This window comes from Wyeomyia smithii, chromosome 3 (assembly GCF_029784165.1).
Source record: "Wyeomyia smithii strain HCP4-BCI-WySm-NY-G18 chromosome 3, ASM2978416v1, whole genome shotgun sequence".
Lineage (NCBI taxonomy): Eukaryota > Metazoa > Arthropoda > Insecta > Diptera > Culicidae > Wyeomyia > Wyeomyia smithii.
The window spans coordinates 170,658,635-170,676,169 of NC_073696.1; the positions used below are offsets into that span (position 1 = coordinate 170,658,635).

At 35.9% G+C, this 17,535-nt stretch overlaps 1 protein-coding gene across 2 annotated transcripts in view; it reads left to right on the forward strand.

The window, feature by feature from the left end:
- Positions 1–17,535, forward strand: part of LOC129732573 (cytospin-A-like) — a 234,334-nt gene that overhangs the window by 44,963 nt on the left and 171,836 nt on the right. The window contains exons 2-3 of one of the 2 annotated variants that reach the window (XM_055693555.1): positions 12,278–12,470; positions 14,122–14,256. In XM_055693555.1, the coding sequence (XP_055549530.1) occupies positions 14,254–14,256 (3 nt within the window). In that variant the 5' untranslated portion in view covers positions 12,278–12,470; positions 14,122–14,253. The remainder of the gene's footprint in view (positions 1–12,277; positions 12,471–14,121; positions 14,257–17,535) is intronic. The other variant, XM_055693554.1, reaches the window with a different exon arrangement.

The following is a 17,535-nucleotide window of genomic DNA, read 5'->3' on the forward strand; positions in this document are numbered from 1 at the left end:
GGACATGCTAAATTTCATGACCCATAAATCAAGGTTCCATGCGAAATCGCTCATATGATGTCAGCAAAACAGTAACGCACGGGGTGCGTTACGAACAATTGGCTCATGAAACCATGAGTCTTTACTCATGGTGTATATTCATACCATGAAAATACATCCAAATCATGAAATCATGAGTCATTTTGCCCGTTTTCGAGATTTTATTTCTACCCGTGCATCAATTTTATCAAATAAAAAAAACTAGGCTGTAAAAACCTTACTTTTTCGACTGAAAATGATCATATTCAAACTTATTTTATTCGATTTTAAGAAATAACTTATCTCGAATTTTTTTATGATAAAGTAGGGTTTTTGATCCTGGTTCGAACCATGCCAAAATTGATCCTGGTTCGAACTATTACGAAAAATCCCGAATAATCATATAAAATTCAGTTATTTTAGATAAGAACGATTGCATAATATGCTTTCGAAATCTGTCTTAACATAGGATTTTTTTACATATTAAAAATTACAGCCTTAAGTTAAATTATTTACAATTAAAAAAGCGTTGATTTTGGCTTTGGTTGTTCATATACGACCTGGTTCGTCGTCATTATTATATAGTATCCAAACCCATTATATTCGAGCAAGAACAGTTTTGAAACATTTAGACATAAATATTATTCCATTTCTGTATCATTTTTTCAATTGAAAGGTTAGTGAAAATAAATTTTAAACAAAAATATGACAGTATATTTTTGATCCTGCTTCGAACTACCGATGATCGTGGTTCGAACTAGCAAGCTTCCTTATATCACCGCTAGAGTCGCTACGCATTTTTTATATTTCAGTCAAAGCAGTCCAAATATTTAAAAACGTTTTGGTAAATTAGTATGCTATTAGGGGTTATCCATATCCGATCAGTATTTGTTTGAGTCATTGAAAGAATATTGCATATTTGGAGGAATAAAAAAAACTTTTGCACGATTCAATCAGTAGTTCGAACCAGGATCATATGAATGGTTCAAACCACAATCAGCATTGTTCGAACCTGGATCATTATTTCTCTGTCATTAAACATCGAAAAATAAATTATTCAGGCATTGAAATACAGTTTTAAGTACTACAATATATTCTTTATAAGTGTGTTTTCACATTAGAAGTCAATTTTGATACATAACTGCCATCATTTGTTAGAAACGATGAGATCAACCCAAGTGTATCATTAAAAACGCTGAGACAAGTTCGAACCAGGATCAAACACCCTACAAAAGTTGCTCTTTCAAATGAAACCAGAAGATATTTTTTTTTATCTGCCCCATTCAGAGATATCACCAGTTGAAAAGGGCGTATTTTAAAAATTAAAAGCTTAATAGCTTTTCACCCATAAAAGATATCGTTAAAGGATAGCCACCAAAAGTTGCGTCTTTTAAAGCTCTAAAAGTCGTCTGAACATAATTTTACGGAGAAATTTGAATTAAACAAAGTAGAGCGAAAAAACCGTTTTTTAAGAGCCACCCTAGGCAAGATTGCTCAAGTTCAGTCAATTTAAGAGCTACAAGAAAGTAGTCTTCAACAAAGCTGCTTAAAAACAAGTGATCTACAACTTTACTGAAAATAAAATTTTATTTTTCCACAAATAAAAATTTTAGTTGATTTATTTCGTTGGTTCTAGGACCACCCTAATTTTCACCTCAGTTTAAATGTAAAACAAATTATAATAAGCAACTTCGCCATATAAAGTATGGCTCTAAAATCACAAAAATGTATCGAAAACTCCATTTCCGCCTAAATTGTCGTTCTGTACCACTGTGCACTGCTTCCACAATTATGGGTCACTTTCACACAAATACGTCCATTTTCATAAAACCGAACAATTTTCAGTGGTATTTTTTATAACTCAATTGTTACCCTATTCATACGATAGAAATGAAAATGTTACCAAAAATAATAATTCTGCTCGTTGCAATAAGTGAATCACCCATAATTGTAGTAATGATACGTTTTGCGGTGCACAATTGTGGGTCAGTTCATGTTTTGGCTATTTTTATTACTTTTGCATGACAATACATCACGACCTAATAAAATAACTTATAATAAAGCTTTCACAACAATAAAATAACTTTTGTGATGGATTTTGATGATTTTATGAACTAAATGATCTCGAATGCCAAAAGTGACCCATGTGTGTCATTTTTCAACATTTAGGCAACACGTTAACTGACCCATAATTGTAGAGGGACTGTACATCAATATTCTAAGAACTCACAGAACGTAAATCTGAAGTCACCATTTAGAATTTCGAAATGACGTATGGAGTTCCACTTTCGGAAGTATTGAAATTGTTGGTCAAATACCACTTTAGACTATTTTCCTGAAACCGGGCCATTCCACAATCGTTTACAGTAAAACCTCTTTTCATGTCTCTTTTTAAAGAAAGAAATTAATGTAAGAAGAATTGAGTATGAGCATGACCAGTAGACTCTGGGACACGGTTATATGGGAAAAAAGCGATGGTGTTATTTTTTCGCTCCCATGCACTTTTCGTGTTCCTTATAGATCCTATAACAACTGTGTAACTTTTCAGATCGATCGGTGGAACGCCCGATTTTTAAAGTTTCCATACGATTTTATATGAGAAAATTCCTAAAAGAGTCCTAAAAATATATCGATACATGATATTTGTAGGAAATTTTCCTGGGAAAAACTCTTCTGAAGACCGTAAGGCGCTGTGATGCTTGTAGAAACAGCTATTCACCCCAAACTGATTGAATGTCTGACGGACGGCTCTCCATTGAATTTTACTAGCAATACTGCTGCAGCATGCTACTGTTGCAAATTCAACCAGGTGATGAGAAATGATATCGCTTAAATTTATCTTGGAGGCTTCCCCGAAGATACTATGAGCAAAAATCACACTTTGAAAATTAATTCCACGCGAAATTATTTTTCATACTTAAGCTAGTCTGCAATAGCAGCATGCTGTAGCAGTGTTGCTGGAAAATTTCAATTGTGATGTTGTCAGACATTCAATCAGTTTGGGGTGAATAGCTGTTTCTACAAGCATCGTAGCGCCTTATGGTCTTCAGAAGAGTTTTACCCAGGATAATTTCCTACAAATATCATGTATCGATATATTTTTAGAACCCAACTGGGAATTTCTAGAGAATAAGTTTTGAAAAAGTGAATTTTCCCATATAAATTCGTATGGAAACTTTAAAAATCGGGCGCAAATCGGGCGTTTCACCGATCGATCTGAAAAGTTACACAGTTGTTATGGGACCCATAAGAAACACGAAAAGTGCATGGGAGCTAACATTCATTTTTTGTCCCACCCTAATGACCAGCCATGCTCAGTTTTCCTCTACGATGAAATCTAAAGAGATGACATGTGTTTTTTCAAACTGAAAAAGGTTTGTTAATGTCCAAGGAACACGTCTGAGAAGAAGTGAAGGTTTTCTGATAACTAACAATTGTGCTTTAATTCACAAAACTACGTAAAAAAAGGATGAGTTTTAATGCTGAAGTCGCCCCTTAATCGATGTTCAAACCAATCAAATGTAGTCTTTCTTCAAATCAATCTCCCAAGATATAGTTTGAATAAAAGTAAAATAAAAGTGAAAAAGTAAGTCGAATCCCGTAGTGTGTTACTATTCACAAAACTACGAAAATATTAGAAATGTAAAATTGTTATGCTCGACTCGCACTGAATCAAAAAATGAGTTTTTTTTTTGAAGGAAAATATTTGCAAATGTTGTAGGAACAACGATTTATTATTAAAAAAAAACACATGATATCGCTTAAAATTCTGATTGAAACAAATTAAAAAAATCATGGTTTTCCATTTTTCATGTGATTTCCTCAAATAACTTCCCTAACCTTAACGAACATTTCATTGTAAAAAAAAACCACAGATCATAGCTTTAAATTTTGATTTAGAGGCAAGTTCAAGATTAAAAATCATGAGTTTGCATGTTTCACGTAGTTTTGTGAATAATAACTCGAGTTTTAGTAATCAGATACCTGTTATTTTTCCTCAAATGTCTTTCCTGAACATCAACGAAAACTTTGATGAAAAAAGAATCATGGCGTATGATTGAATTTTGATTTTGATTTAGAGACGATTTGAGTATAGAAAGTCATAATTATGCATGTTTTACGGAGTTTTGAGAATAATATCTCAAATTTTAGTATTTAGATACCTATTATTTTTCCTGGAATGTTTTTCCTGAACATCAACTAACATTTCAATGAAAAAAGAATCACATATAACCGCTTTGAATTTTGATTTAGAGACGAAATAAGCATAAAATGTCATAACTTTGCATGTTTTACGTAGTTTTGTGAATAATATCTCAAGTTTTAGTGATCAGATACTAAAATTTTTTCCTCAAATTTCTTTTCTGGACAATGACAAACATTTTAATAAAAAAAGAATCATATGTCATTGCTTTAAATTTTGATTTAGAGGCAAATTTAGCAAAAAAAAGTTATTATTTTGCATGTTTTACGTAGTTTTGTGAATAATATCTCAAGTTTTAGTGATCAGATACTAATAATTTTTCCCCAAATGTCTTTTCTGAACATTGACAAACATTTTAATTGAAAAATAATCATATGTCATCACTTTAAATTTTGATTTAGAGGCAAATTCAGCACAAAAAGTCATAATTTTGCATGTTTTACGTAGTTCTGTGAATAATATCTCAAGTTTTAGTGATCAGATACTAAAAATTTTTCTTCAAATATCTTTTCTGGATAATGACAAACATTTTAATAAAAAAAGAATCATATGTCATCGCTTTAAATTTCGATTCAGCATAAAAAGTCATAATTGTGCATGTTCTTACGTAGTTACTGTACACCTCAGAGACGAAGAGATAAAATCAATAAGATCAAGCATTACGGAATTCCATTTTTATATAGTAGATATATTCATATTGGGTGGTATTCGGTCATTTTCAGCTGTTTTTCTGGCATCAATCTGATTTCGGAAATATCCATATTGGAAGGTGTTCAGTAATTTTGTTGTTTTCCAGAAATTGAGAGTAGTTATCTTTGAATTCTCAACAGTGTCCAGGGTCAATGCTTGGCTTCTATGTATCATTTCGAATACGAAAATATCCATATTAAGTAATATTCGGTCTTTTTCGGCGGTTTTTCCGAAACCGGAAGTCGCCATATTGGATGTCAGAATGGCATTTGGCGACAGTTTCTGGCCCCTGAGCGTCATTCTGGTTTAAGAAACACCCATATTGAGTGTTATTTGGTAATTTTCGGCTGTTTTCCAGAAACCAAAAGTCGTCATCTTACAATTCATAATGGTGTTTGTGGTAAATTTTTAGCTTCTGATTCCGGAGATACTCATAGTGGAGTCAACTTTGATTTCAAAAGGGCATTCAAAGAAAATTTCTGGCCTTTGAGCGTCATTCTGGTTTAAGAAACACCCATATTGGGTGTTATTTGGTCATATTCGGCTGTTTTCCAGAAACCAAATGTCGTTATCTTACAATTCATAATGGTGTTTGTGGTAAATTTTCAGCTTCTGATTCCGGAGATACTCATAGCGGAGTCAACTTTGATTTCAAAAGGGCATTTAAAGAAAATTTCTGGCCTTTGAGCGTCATTCTGGTTTAAGAAACACCCATATTGGGTGTTATTTGCTCATATTCGGCTGTTTTACAGAAACCAAGAGTCGTTATCTTACAATTCATAATGGTGTTTGTGGTAAATTTTTAGTTTCTGATTCCGGAGATACTCATAGTGGAGTCAAATTTGATTTCAAAAGGGCATTTAAAGAAAGTTTCTGGCCTTTGAGCGTCATTCTGGTTGAAGAAACACCCATATAGGGTGGTATTTGGTCATTTTCGGCTGTTTTTCAGACACCGAAAGTCGCCATCTTAGAATTCAAATCGTTGTCTGAGGTCGACTTGTGGCTTCAGTGCACTATTACGATTCCGGAAATACCCATATTAGAAATCGGAAGTTTTCATCTTAAATTTAAAAATGGCGTCTGAAGTCGAGCTTTGGCTCCTGTGCATCGACCCGATCATTGTAGGCTGTTTTCCGGAAAACCTGGTTGAAATATCTGTTAAGCTTGTATGGGAGAACTGCCTCCCCTTCCAGAGTTCGTAGGAGTATCAAACCAACATAGAAATTAGTGGGAAACCCCACCCTTCCAGAAGATGGATGGGTGTCAAACTATTATTGACATATTTGTTATCCCTAATATTGCACCTGCCAAATTTGGTTCCATTTACTTGGTTAGTTCTCGGGATGTGCTGAAATTTGTGTCTAATTTGTATGGAACCCCTTCCTTCCAGAAGAGGGAGGGGTCTCGAACTATCTTAGTCACCTTTCTCGGCCCCTAAAACCCCTATATACAAAATTCCCCGCCTATCGGTTCATTAGTGTCCAAGCCTATATGGATCAGACAGACAGACAGAGCTGCATTTTTATATGTTAAGATTGTTCAACCGATCACCGTGACAGTAGCCACCAGTCGAGCGTACTTCTATTTTAATGGTAACTTTTGAAGGATGAATATAAAATAACTGTCGAGAGTCACCTGTTATAAATTGCTGTCATATTATTGTTGTTCATTGCGCCTTCTGCCTCTCATTTCTTAGTTGTATGGGAATTCTATTTTCGTGAATTCTACCATTTTCCTTTGAATTCTCCTGGTTTTCTTGCCGTAACAATTTGCCTTGGACAAAGACGAACACCACAAAACAAATCCAGCTCAAATCAGACGCTCCGTTGTAAAGTTATGGGCGGTCGTACATATGTATCTTTATTTTATATATAAGATAAATACTCTCAGATAAATACCAGAATACAGTTTTTTTAAAAAAACGAGAACGTTTTTGCATTACAGTAACTGGGAGAATTCCGTTTGCGGTCTCAAACGTCATATATGAAAACAAACAAAGCATGTGGATTGAGAACGAAAATTAAAAAATAAAGTTTTTTTAATCGAGCATATTTAAAATACAAAAACAGTAATATGGCTGCTTACTTACTTGCTTACTTACTTACTTACTAACTTACTTACTAAAGTAAAGTAAGTAAGTAATATGGCTGATAAATGTACTCGCTATATAAAAGTAAATTGTAAAATCTTTATTTGAGAGATAAACTTGTAGGCGTGGCTTACCTATTTGGTGATCAACTTAAGAAGGATTTTTTTTATGAAATTGTCGCGAAGCAGCGTTATCCACTGAAATCCCCCTCAGCGTTGAGATGATATCCCAGTTAGCGAGCTGATTTTAATAACAGCTCGAAAAAAATAACATTAAAACAACCTTAAAAGTTACTGTAATTTTACATAGTTATACCATATTTTTAACTATGTTTTTCATTGTAAATACATCAATTTTACATTGAATATCATTCTCCAGAACAATAAAAAACATGGTTTTTGCCATTTTTACCATGAAAAAGGGGGGTTGTTATGTATCTTCACAGCATTTTTTCAGGCATTTTCCCATACATCTAGAAGTCACTGACAATATTTTTTATGATAAAATTATTGTCGGTGGAGACTTCAACAAAAAACATTGTTAAAACATGGTAATGACAAAAATCGTTTGCAGGCTTACAGTAAAAATACAATATTTTCTATGGTTACAATAAAAAACATTGTCCATTTACTGTTCTCACCGCAAAATACATCGTTAATTTTTTCTGGGTGGGAAGTGCTCGTCGCCCAGTTAGCGAACAGTTACTGTATTTGAAAAAGAAGAGGGTAATGTCATTGAAGCGAGGAGTCAAATAGACTATTTTACGAACTGACAGGTGTCACGAATCCTGCTGATATTGATGTTGCTTTTACGCGCGTTATGTCAGCGTTTCCGAGCGTTCTGTTAAAATTTCATTCATGAAGTTCAAACCACGGGAATGGCATCGCTGTCAGCTACCATACATTTGACGCGTTACCAACATCACTGGCACTGGCACCCGAAAAATGGGCAGTTTACCCTTATCTTATGTTGATTCGGGCAAACCGGCTAAATGTTGACTGCAATTATTAATAGCATATCAGACAGTTTTGAGCAATTTCTTAAGGTTTTCACATGGTATGTGATATTCTAAGTGATATTTTGTACATTAATTGTGTCCCAAAGCAAAGTGAGGCAACCTGTGACAGCAGAAAAAGTAGTTTTGGAACAAACGGTACAGGAATAGATGTTCGTAACGCTTGAAGGCTACCATACCATTCCCTTGGTTCAAACCGATGTAGGGCTAGGACAGGACGTGACAAGAGAAACCGAAAATCACCCAAAGTTCTGTCAAAGTGAAAGCCCTCTCTGATTGGTCGATTTTATTTAGCGCACTGTTAAATTTTATTATTAGTCGGTACGGTTGGCCGTGCTGCGAAGACTATCGATATTATTTGTTTACACTGTTTTTGCTTACCAAGTGAATGAAACGCGTTTGGTTCAACAATTTTTCGAAACTTTTTCATAAACTAGACTATGTAATGTCTATAAAAATCAACATTCGAAATATTATTCATGTTTTTGAACCTACGTATGATGAACAATAGCAGATTCGTTTCTCGAAAAGCAAGAGGAATCCAAAATGAGTTGAAATTATGACTAGTTCAAATAAAAACAACATCTATCTTTAAATCAATTGAAGATTTAATGAGCTAGCATTATCAAATGAATTAATTGAAATTGAAATCCAGAACTTGGAAAATCCATGATATTGATATTTTCTTTATTAAACATTTTTGGAAACACTGGCAGGCGTCGTGACGAAAAATGAAAATGTTTCATGAACACAATTTTGAACGAAAAGAAGAATAACTAGAAGCCTTTTGTGAAGTCCTGTCCTAGATGTAGGGGTATGAGGTGGGACCATCATCATCAGTTCAGAAACGTCTCGTAAAATGGTCTATTGACGCAGAGTTTCTTTTTGGGGTTAAGGTGAAACGGTATTGAAGCCACAAGACTCGGAAATAGATAATGGGTTCCCTGTGAAAACGCAATTTTATGTTTGCTTCCACCGCAGCAAACATAAAATAGTGTTTTCACAAATGACGCATTATCTATTTCCGAGTCTTGTGCTTTTGAAAATACGAAATGGTGGCTTGAAGTCGGCTATTTTTGGATTCAATACCGTTTGTCCTTCATATCAAATTAAATTCCTAAGAGTGTGAAGAGTTGAGACATTTGCAATAAAAAAATTTGATTTGATTACAATGTTCAGACAAATTGTAAAGATAGAGTGTCTCTACAAGTGCTTCATATCTGACTTGCTGGAATTCTGCCTCCTTGATAAAATATAGCCTAATGAGCATTCAAAGAGCAAAATACGAAACCAAACATGCTTGTGAGTGGACCCTGTTAAAGAAGTTCGGTTGCGCTCAAATTCTATACGGGTTTTTTTTTTCGAGGAACTTGAGCACTGCTGGTTTTCGTGTATTCGTCGATGTTCATTGGCACCCTAATATTCTTTTTTGTTTCGACGAATGATGAGTTTAATAATAGGAATCATATAACCGGTTTGGATGGTAAACGGCTGGGCAAATGGGTACCAGCAGTACACCCGTTCTAGTTGGCAGAAGATAGACCCCAGTGTGGTCCATAGCATAATGTTCAGCAACTTCTATACCTAGCTCCACGTGGTACCAACTAGGATACCCAGGTTAGGGGTGGCTCAAAAGGCGACTGATCCGGAGCGGATGGCTGAACAATGAAATGCGGTGTCTCGCCAGCTACACTCAAGACGGCAGCTCCGTCACGAGCAGGGATGTCATGTAGAAAACCTCATGTAGTTTTCGACGAGTTTTCTACGTAGAATACCTCTGGTAGAATACCTAACCAAAAACGAGTATTCTACGAAACCCTGCAAAGAGTTTTTTGTGGTGAATTACATGAAGAATAAACGAAATTTAAGTTCAGAAATATTATTTATTTTTAATTGTGATGATTATTTTGTGTGAATTGAGAATGAATTTGACATTTAAAATCATTGCTTTTAATCTCCATCGATTCCGGAGCTTTCCAAAAGCATTCCAAAGCCGTAGTCTTCTTCAACTTCTTGGTCGGTTGATCGTAACGTAAAATAAACATTAACGAGTTTTTTTTTATGTTTCATCTGAAAGTCGGTTTCGAATGCCGTTGTGTATGTAACCCCAGTTGGAAAATAGTCTGCTGCTAGACTGCTTGAAGTCTGAAAAAATCTATCTATGATCCGAAAAAATTGCGCTCGCACGCATTTAGAAGAGTATGAGGAGACTCTGACAAAAATCTGCAGAAACTATGGAAAAACTGCAAATATCTGCGAATCAATAAAAATATGCGCACGGGCTCTAGAAGTTTGCAAACAAATCTGCACATCTGGTATCCCTGACGCAAACAAACAGGTGTGTGAAGCTTCAAGCCGTCATGTCTTAATGAATAATAATGTAAAGAAGGATCTTTTTATAATTTCAAAATGTGATTTTTGCAGGCTTGCAGGCAGAATTAGAAATACCTCCAGTTTGCAAAATATTCAAGGCCTTTCTAGACAGTACAAACAACTTTATATAAATTTGTAAATTAAATTAAGTAGCAATTCAGAGCCCAAAAAAGGAGTAATTACTCAACCCTCAAAAAGTGAGTACCAATCACTCAGTTTTTAAAACGCCTTGTTACTCAATTATGCGTATTTACGGAGTTATTGAGTTGAGGAGTTATTCCACTTTTTATGAAAATGCGTCAAGTCTTACTGATTTAAGAGTCATTTTTCCCGAGCGTGTAGAGAATTCTTCCTGCAACCGTTCAAAGTTGCATGGAATTTTTGGTCCATCCCTGGTCTCGAGACTAGGCATCGCAGCCCTAGTAAGGCAGCATGCTGAAATAAACATACTACGAACAATCCAGAGAATGATACGAATCGGAACAATCGGTATAGACCTAGGCAAACGAAAAAGGACAACGATTGGAAAATTAGCACTTGGAATGTTAGGACTCTGATCGAACCGGCAAGCGCGGGCACCTTGGCCAGAGAGCTATGGAAGGCAAAGGTGGAGGTAGCAGCCATACAAGCTGTGCGTTGGCCTAAGACCGGAGAACGTGAATTCCTGGCGGTTGTTCCGACCGCGGGCACTTCTATCAAGCACTACATCTACTACAGTGGCGGCGTCAGAGCAAAACGGGGCGTCGGTCATTACAAATTATGGCAATTTTTGTAAGGTTTATGGCAGAAAAAGATCAGAATTAGTTATAATGTACAAAATTTTGTCGATTGAATAAGAAAATTTTGATATAAATATGCTTTAAAAAAACACTTTTGAACATTCAAGTGCATGATGAACTGAATTTGATATAATTCTGTACTTTTTATCATTCTGGCATATCAAGAATATTACAGGCTTTGTTATTTCTATCAAGTTCAGATATGTTTTTGTTACACGTTTGTTATAATCGTTTGATCGGGGACACATCGTCTGTTTATTGACTTCAAGGCGACGTAGGATACAGTGAAACGCAACGAACTATAGCAAATAATGCTACACGCAAAAGTTGGATGGTGCGAAACCAGTACAAAATTGTGCGTTTTTAGCGCAATTGTTGATGTAATTCGGAACCAGTACAATGATTGCGTGTTGGGCATAACGCAATCAATGCTCTAGCGTTTCTCCAATGTATTTGGCAGCTCCAAACTACTACACCTAAACAGTTTCAACTGGTATCAAGCAGCATTGCAAAGCGAGCGAGAAGCAAAACCATTCTCCTCCTTTCTACTTGAGGACGAGACATATGCTACGCTTTTCAAGTCTTTTGCACACACGCTTTCGAGATACTTTTTCTTCTTCATGCATTCCTCTGAATAGCAGCAATCACGCACTGACAGTATGAGTGAGACTAACAACACTGGTATCAAATCAAGTATGTACAGTACGGGTGTCTCGCTCATTCGTGAAGCAACGAGATATCGCCTTGCGCGTCGCAATCCGAACCGAAAGAGAAGCGAAAGAGCAACCTGAAAATTGTATGCGATGTGTCTAGTCTAGTCACTAATACACTCGACGTGAGAAATAAAGTGTCGGTATATGATACGTATTCTGATTTCATTCTATGTCAGTGTATTCGCAGTACAACTGTTGCGTTATGCGTTTTCCACATTTATTGTGCGATTTCTGTGCAAAATTTGTGCGAATCGGGAAGACTTGGTCTCTATTTTGAAGCTAGTCTCTAAAAAGTCTCTTTTTTTAACGAAAGGTCTCTAAAGTCTCTTTTTTCTTCTAAAATGGTCTCTTTTCCACCTAAAAGTCTCTTTTTTGATTTCTCGTTCAAATTATCAGACGAGGTTGGAAGGAGTTTCTGTTGTGCTACAGGAAATGATATCACAAATGAGGACGCCCGACAGAATTCAAGAAAGTATCCTGACAAAGAGAGGCTTTCTCATCCCAAGCTATTTTCTCGAAGCGATCAAAAAAGTAGTAGCCAGTGTGCTAGAAGTACGTTGCTTTTATGTGATGCGGAAGCAAATCCCAGGTACATTCCGTTTCGAATTTTAACCTTGTGTTTTTATTTGACACAGATTTCGCAGCCCACCGTTATATTGTACAATACAATTGCGCGGTTAGCACTAGGTTGTGTTTTGAATTTGGTCCCGTTAGGTGTTAAAATAACGAAAATTATAACAAAAATGATTCTAAGAGTGTCAAACTCATATCAAACTTTGTTACGAACATATCAGCTTTCTAACCAAATAAGGTAGTATATAGAACAATTTTATAACAAAAATTGTTAGATACAACTGGTTTTGATTGAGACGACAAATTTGTTAGACTTGTTCCAGAACAACTTCATTTCAGGGATTGTTATTATAACTCTTTCAGATACAATTTTGTTGTCAGAAGCTTGCGGGAAAATACAAAATCGTATCAGAATATGTTATTCAAATCTACTGTTGATATAATTTTGTAATATTTTAGTTATGCTCTTCGGATCGGGAAATGTCTCTTCGTCGAACTGGATTCAAACCTACGGCTTCTTAGGCCAGCAACATACCTCGAGACCAGCGGGAACCTTTTATGATGCAAATCCGGAAACTAAACATTCAAACAATTCGGAAATGCAGTAGTAATCATGCGCAAGGATGGGAAAATCACTCACTCGGAGAATCACTTCCGATTTTTTTATCGCATGGAATCGTTTTGTTAATTTCCATTTATCAACAATGATACGGCTGCTTAGTTACGGAAATGAAAAAGAATCTAGTCTTAATGATAATTTCAGGAGAATCAATACTGAAAATTTTCGCTTCCTGAAGACGAAAATTCTCTCACCGATTTTTTTTCGATTCAATAATTTTAAGCTGCAATTAGGGAATACATTCAACATTGAATCAACGACATAAAATAAAGTCATACTTTAAAGATTTGTCTCACAATAGTATAAAATTGGATTCATAAAGTATAGAAAGTATCAAACTAGTCTCTCGGTAATTCTCTAATGTATTTCTTGTTTAAAACCTCCAAACTATAAGGCAATTCAAATCTCAATCTTGCATGTACTTCATGTAGGGTAGCAAACGTAGGGTGGCCACCCAACCGGGAAAACCGGGAGAACCGGGAAAAAACCTGGAATCGTTTGGAACCGAGAAAAAACCGGGAATTTCCCAGAACATTACGAGCCGGGGTGAGACTGTGCCATACAAACCCATTATTCGTTAGCCATCTCATGGCGATCACAAGACCAAAATTTCTTGAATAGATTCCCGATCAGAAGTGCATAACTAAAAAATTACAAAATTCTAATAACGGGAGATACAAATAACATATTTTGATACGATTTAGTATTTTCCCATTTGCTTTGGATAACAAAATTTGAATTTGAATGAGTTATGATAACAAATCATGAAATAGAGTTGTTCTGAAACAAATCTAACAATTTTTTCGTCTCTATCAAAACCTGTTGTTTATAACAATGGTTGTTATTATACTAATCTATCTCATTTTGTTAAAAAGCTGATACGTTAGTAACAAAGTTTGATATGGGTTGGATAATAGTAGAATATTTTTTGTTATAATTTCTGTTATTTTAACACCTAACGGGATCAAAATTATAACACAACCTGAAAGGTTTCTCACAAAACAAACTAACAGCCTCTGTTACATTTTTGTTTTGTCTTTCTGATCAGGTTTCCTCGACTACTTAACCAAGTCACGGATTGGATGGCACAATCTCACCCCGGCTGACAGTATATTCAACTCATTTCTTACAGTTGTGTTTTTATTCATCTTCTTCTTGGAAGCTAACTTGTTACTTGACCATGGTAAGCTCCCCGGAAGTAGCATTTAAATGGCTCGAATTTTGCATAGAGCAAACGGTTCACAAAGATAATCTCGCGAGAAAAGTAGCTGATAGATGTCGCCAAAATAATCACAACTATTGAGTATGCATTCGATAAAGACATTGCTGACTTCCTACCACCGTAGCGAGAAGCGCCTTGATACTTTATGTAGAGATCTGATAGCTGGTTCAGGCAAGAACTTTCCTAACTTGACAGTGTTTATCAGGAAGATTTTGATACAATCGCATGGTAATACCACGTTGGAGCGAGGTTTCTCCGTGAGCTAGGAGTGCGTAGTCATGAATCTAAAAGAGGAAAAACTTTTAGCGCAGCGCTTGATGCACGATGCAGTACAGGATGTCGGTGGAGGAGACGAAATTGATATCACCAAGTCGTTGATCCATTACGCTCCCATTCCACATAGTCGATATGTTGAATTGTTGAAGACAAAGAAGAAGGAGTAGTCAGATCAGATTTTGGGATGTAAATCGAAAGTCACGCTATTTTGATCCTTAGCTGTATGGAAAACTACAGAATTTAGAAGTACAATTAACCGGGAAAAATAGTTGAACGAACCGGGGAAAACCGGGCATTTTATTTCGGATTTTGAGTGGCCACCCTGCAAACGGATTCGTCAGTGGTTTTTTTCAGCAGGTTTTCTACAGCAATCTTATGCAGGAACCTGCCGAAGAAAACCACTGCCGAAGCCGTTCACTACCCTATATTACATGAAAGCTTGCATGTAATATACATACTCGAATACATGCTTTCTGGAAATCTGTTTTATGCGCCCCGGCTACACTACCAGTATCTAAATTCCTATTTCTAGAAGACAACACCCCGTAGAATATCCAGCTTTCATTCTTGCCTAATTATTTCAAAAGAATAAAATTAGCTTCTCGGTTTGCGCGTGTTGTACCTATCTACACGTGTGAAAAAAAAATCGAAAGCGCGAAACGAAACAAACAAATCAAAGTAATCGCGAGTGAAAATTTTTCACCCATATCCTTTAGAAATTATCGAAAGCGACAGAGAAAGTTTGGACTACTGATTAATTATCACTTGAACGATTTCTCCCATCCTTGATCTTGCGACCAAAGTACAGTAACTGTTCGCTAACTGGGTGCTGTTTAACTGGGCTGCTTTTTAACTGGGCTTTCGCTAACTGGGCTATAGCCCAGTTAAAAAGCAGATGAACGTCAAAAATCAGCGTTTGGCATATTGCTGTCAAAACGAGATAGGGGCACATGAATAGTGAATTAAGATTGATTTTTTCAGTTCAATGGATTTTGGTTGTCATCGGCCAGATGTTTATCTATTCGTTTCCAGGTCAAATAAATGTTTTATGAAAAGAATATGTTTCCAGGCAACGGTAAGTGCATATAAAGCACACGCAAGGCTAATAATTTATTTTTTCTCATTTTCTGTTCATCAGTCAGGATTCTTAGTGTATTTGTTTAAAACATTTCCAAATTTTCGCTGAGAGTTTTGCCTAGCGCCATTACATCGAAATCCCCCTCGATATTTGACGACATTTGAAATGTCAGCCCAGTTAGCGAACGACATTCGTTAACTGGGCTAGGCCCTCAGCCCAGTTAGCGAACGAACAGTGTAATAATTTACAGGGTGGCCACTTTCTCCAGCTTCATTTGTTTAACCATTTTTGAAAAAAACATCAACTTGAAAATCTGTGAGCCAATTGGCTCTCTGTTATGGAAAACCTGGTTATTGGTTTAAACCAAAATAGACCTGCGAAATCTAACTTAAATACCCTGATGAAAAATCCTGAAGATAGAGGTGCTGCATGCTATATTTTGATGCAGGAATGTAAATTCTCCCACTACGGGTTCCTTCGGGGCCTCCAGGTCGTTCCGGAAGTGGCCAATGCAGCCTATATTCAGATATATGTCTTTTAAAAGATTCCTGATAAAAAATCCTGAAGATAGAGGTGTAACACGCTATATTTGGTGCAAAAACCTAAATGTCCCCTACTAAAGGTTCCTCTGAGGACTGACGGATAAAAAAAAAGGCATTTCTCGATGAGTTCTTGGCCGATTCCGGATCTTGATGAACCATTCGCTTCAGAAATGATTTTGTCATCTATGTCAATGATGCAAATAAGCATTTTTATCAGGTAACCCATTACCAAATCCATCCAAAAATTAGCAGGTTTGACATGCCTACCGGAACTCAGGAATATTTCCTATATCTGGTGACCTAGGCCAGATCTGAGGTCAGAAAATGAAACTTCAAAAGTTATCCAGTTCAATGGTGTTCGAATTATTAAAATCGAATAACGTTTAGCAAAGCTAGAGCATTGCAAATTTCATCAAAATTTTGCCTATCCTACTTATTTTTTGAATATCACTTCTTGTTTTTTTTAGTATAGAATCTCAAATTCAAGTATCTCAATATTTTAAACTTTTTTGAATGTCATCCCTTCGCAACTTTCTTCTATCTCGGTTTTTTATTCAGATATGTCGATTTATCAAAAAAAAACTTAAGCCCTTTTCAAATGTTAATACATATAGATTGAAAACCAAAGTTACTCAGTGTACTAAGGCCCACACACCCGCAAAGTTCCATTGAATTCTGAAAAGCTACTACCAACCCCTCAGTCGAGTTGGCGCGAAACCCTTCTCATCTTTATCGAATTCTTGTAAAACCGTAATGATTTGTTTGCTTTTTATGAATTTTTTATCGTGTTTTTGAGCGACTTCGTGTTTTACTCGGATTATTTAGGACAACATTCTTTGTTAATCATTTATTTGAAGTGTCGGTTTAACTTAATTTAAGGACCTTGAAAAAACTGCTAATACATTGCATTGGCCTCAGCTCGAAAATTTTGTATGTTCAAGATATCGAAGTTTTTCGATAAAAAAATTTTTTTTCGAGATAACAAAAGAGCTCGACGGTTAATGCATTTCTAAGATATTATTTTTTCATCGGTTAAACAAGTAGGTAAAACTTGAACCACTATTCGGTGTCTTCTTCCCGAAATCTGATTGAGGTCAAATTTTGCAAGGAGATTTTTTTTCCAGAAGACAAAGCTTTTGAGTTCTACCGCTAAACGAAATTCGACATCGGAGATTGCGGATTCGTGTCCCGTTTGGACGAGGGAAATTTTTTTAAAGTCTAAATCACATCCTCAGCCCGTGTTCATTATTCGCATCCTCGAAAAAAATCACATACGAACGATTTGGGGATAAAAAGACCGAAAATTGTGCTGGACTTTATGTAGAAACTTGTCAGAGTCGACGA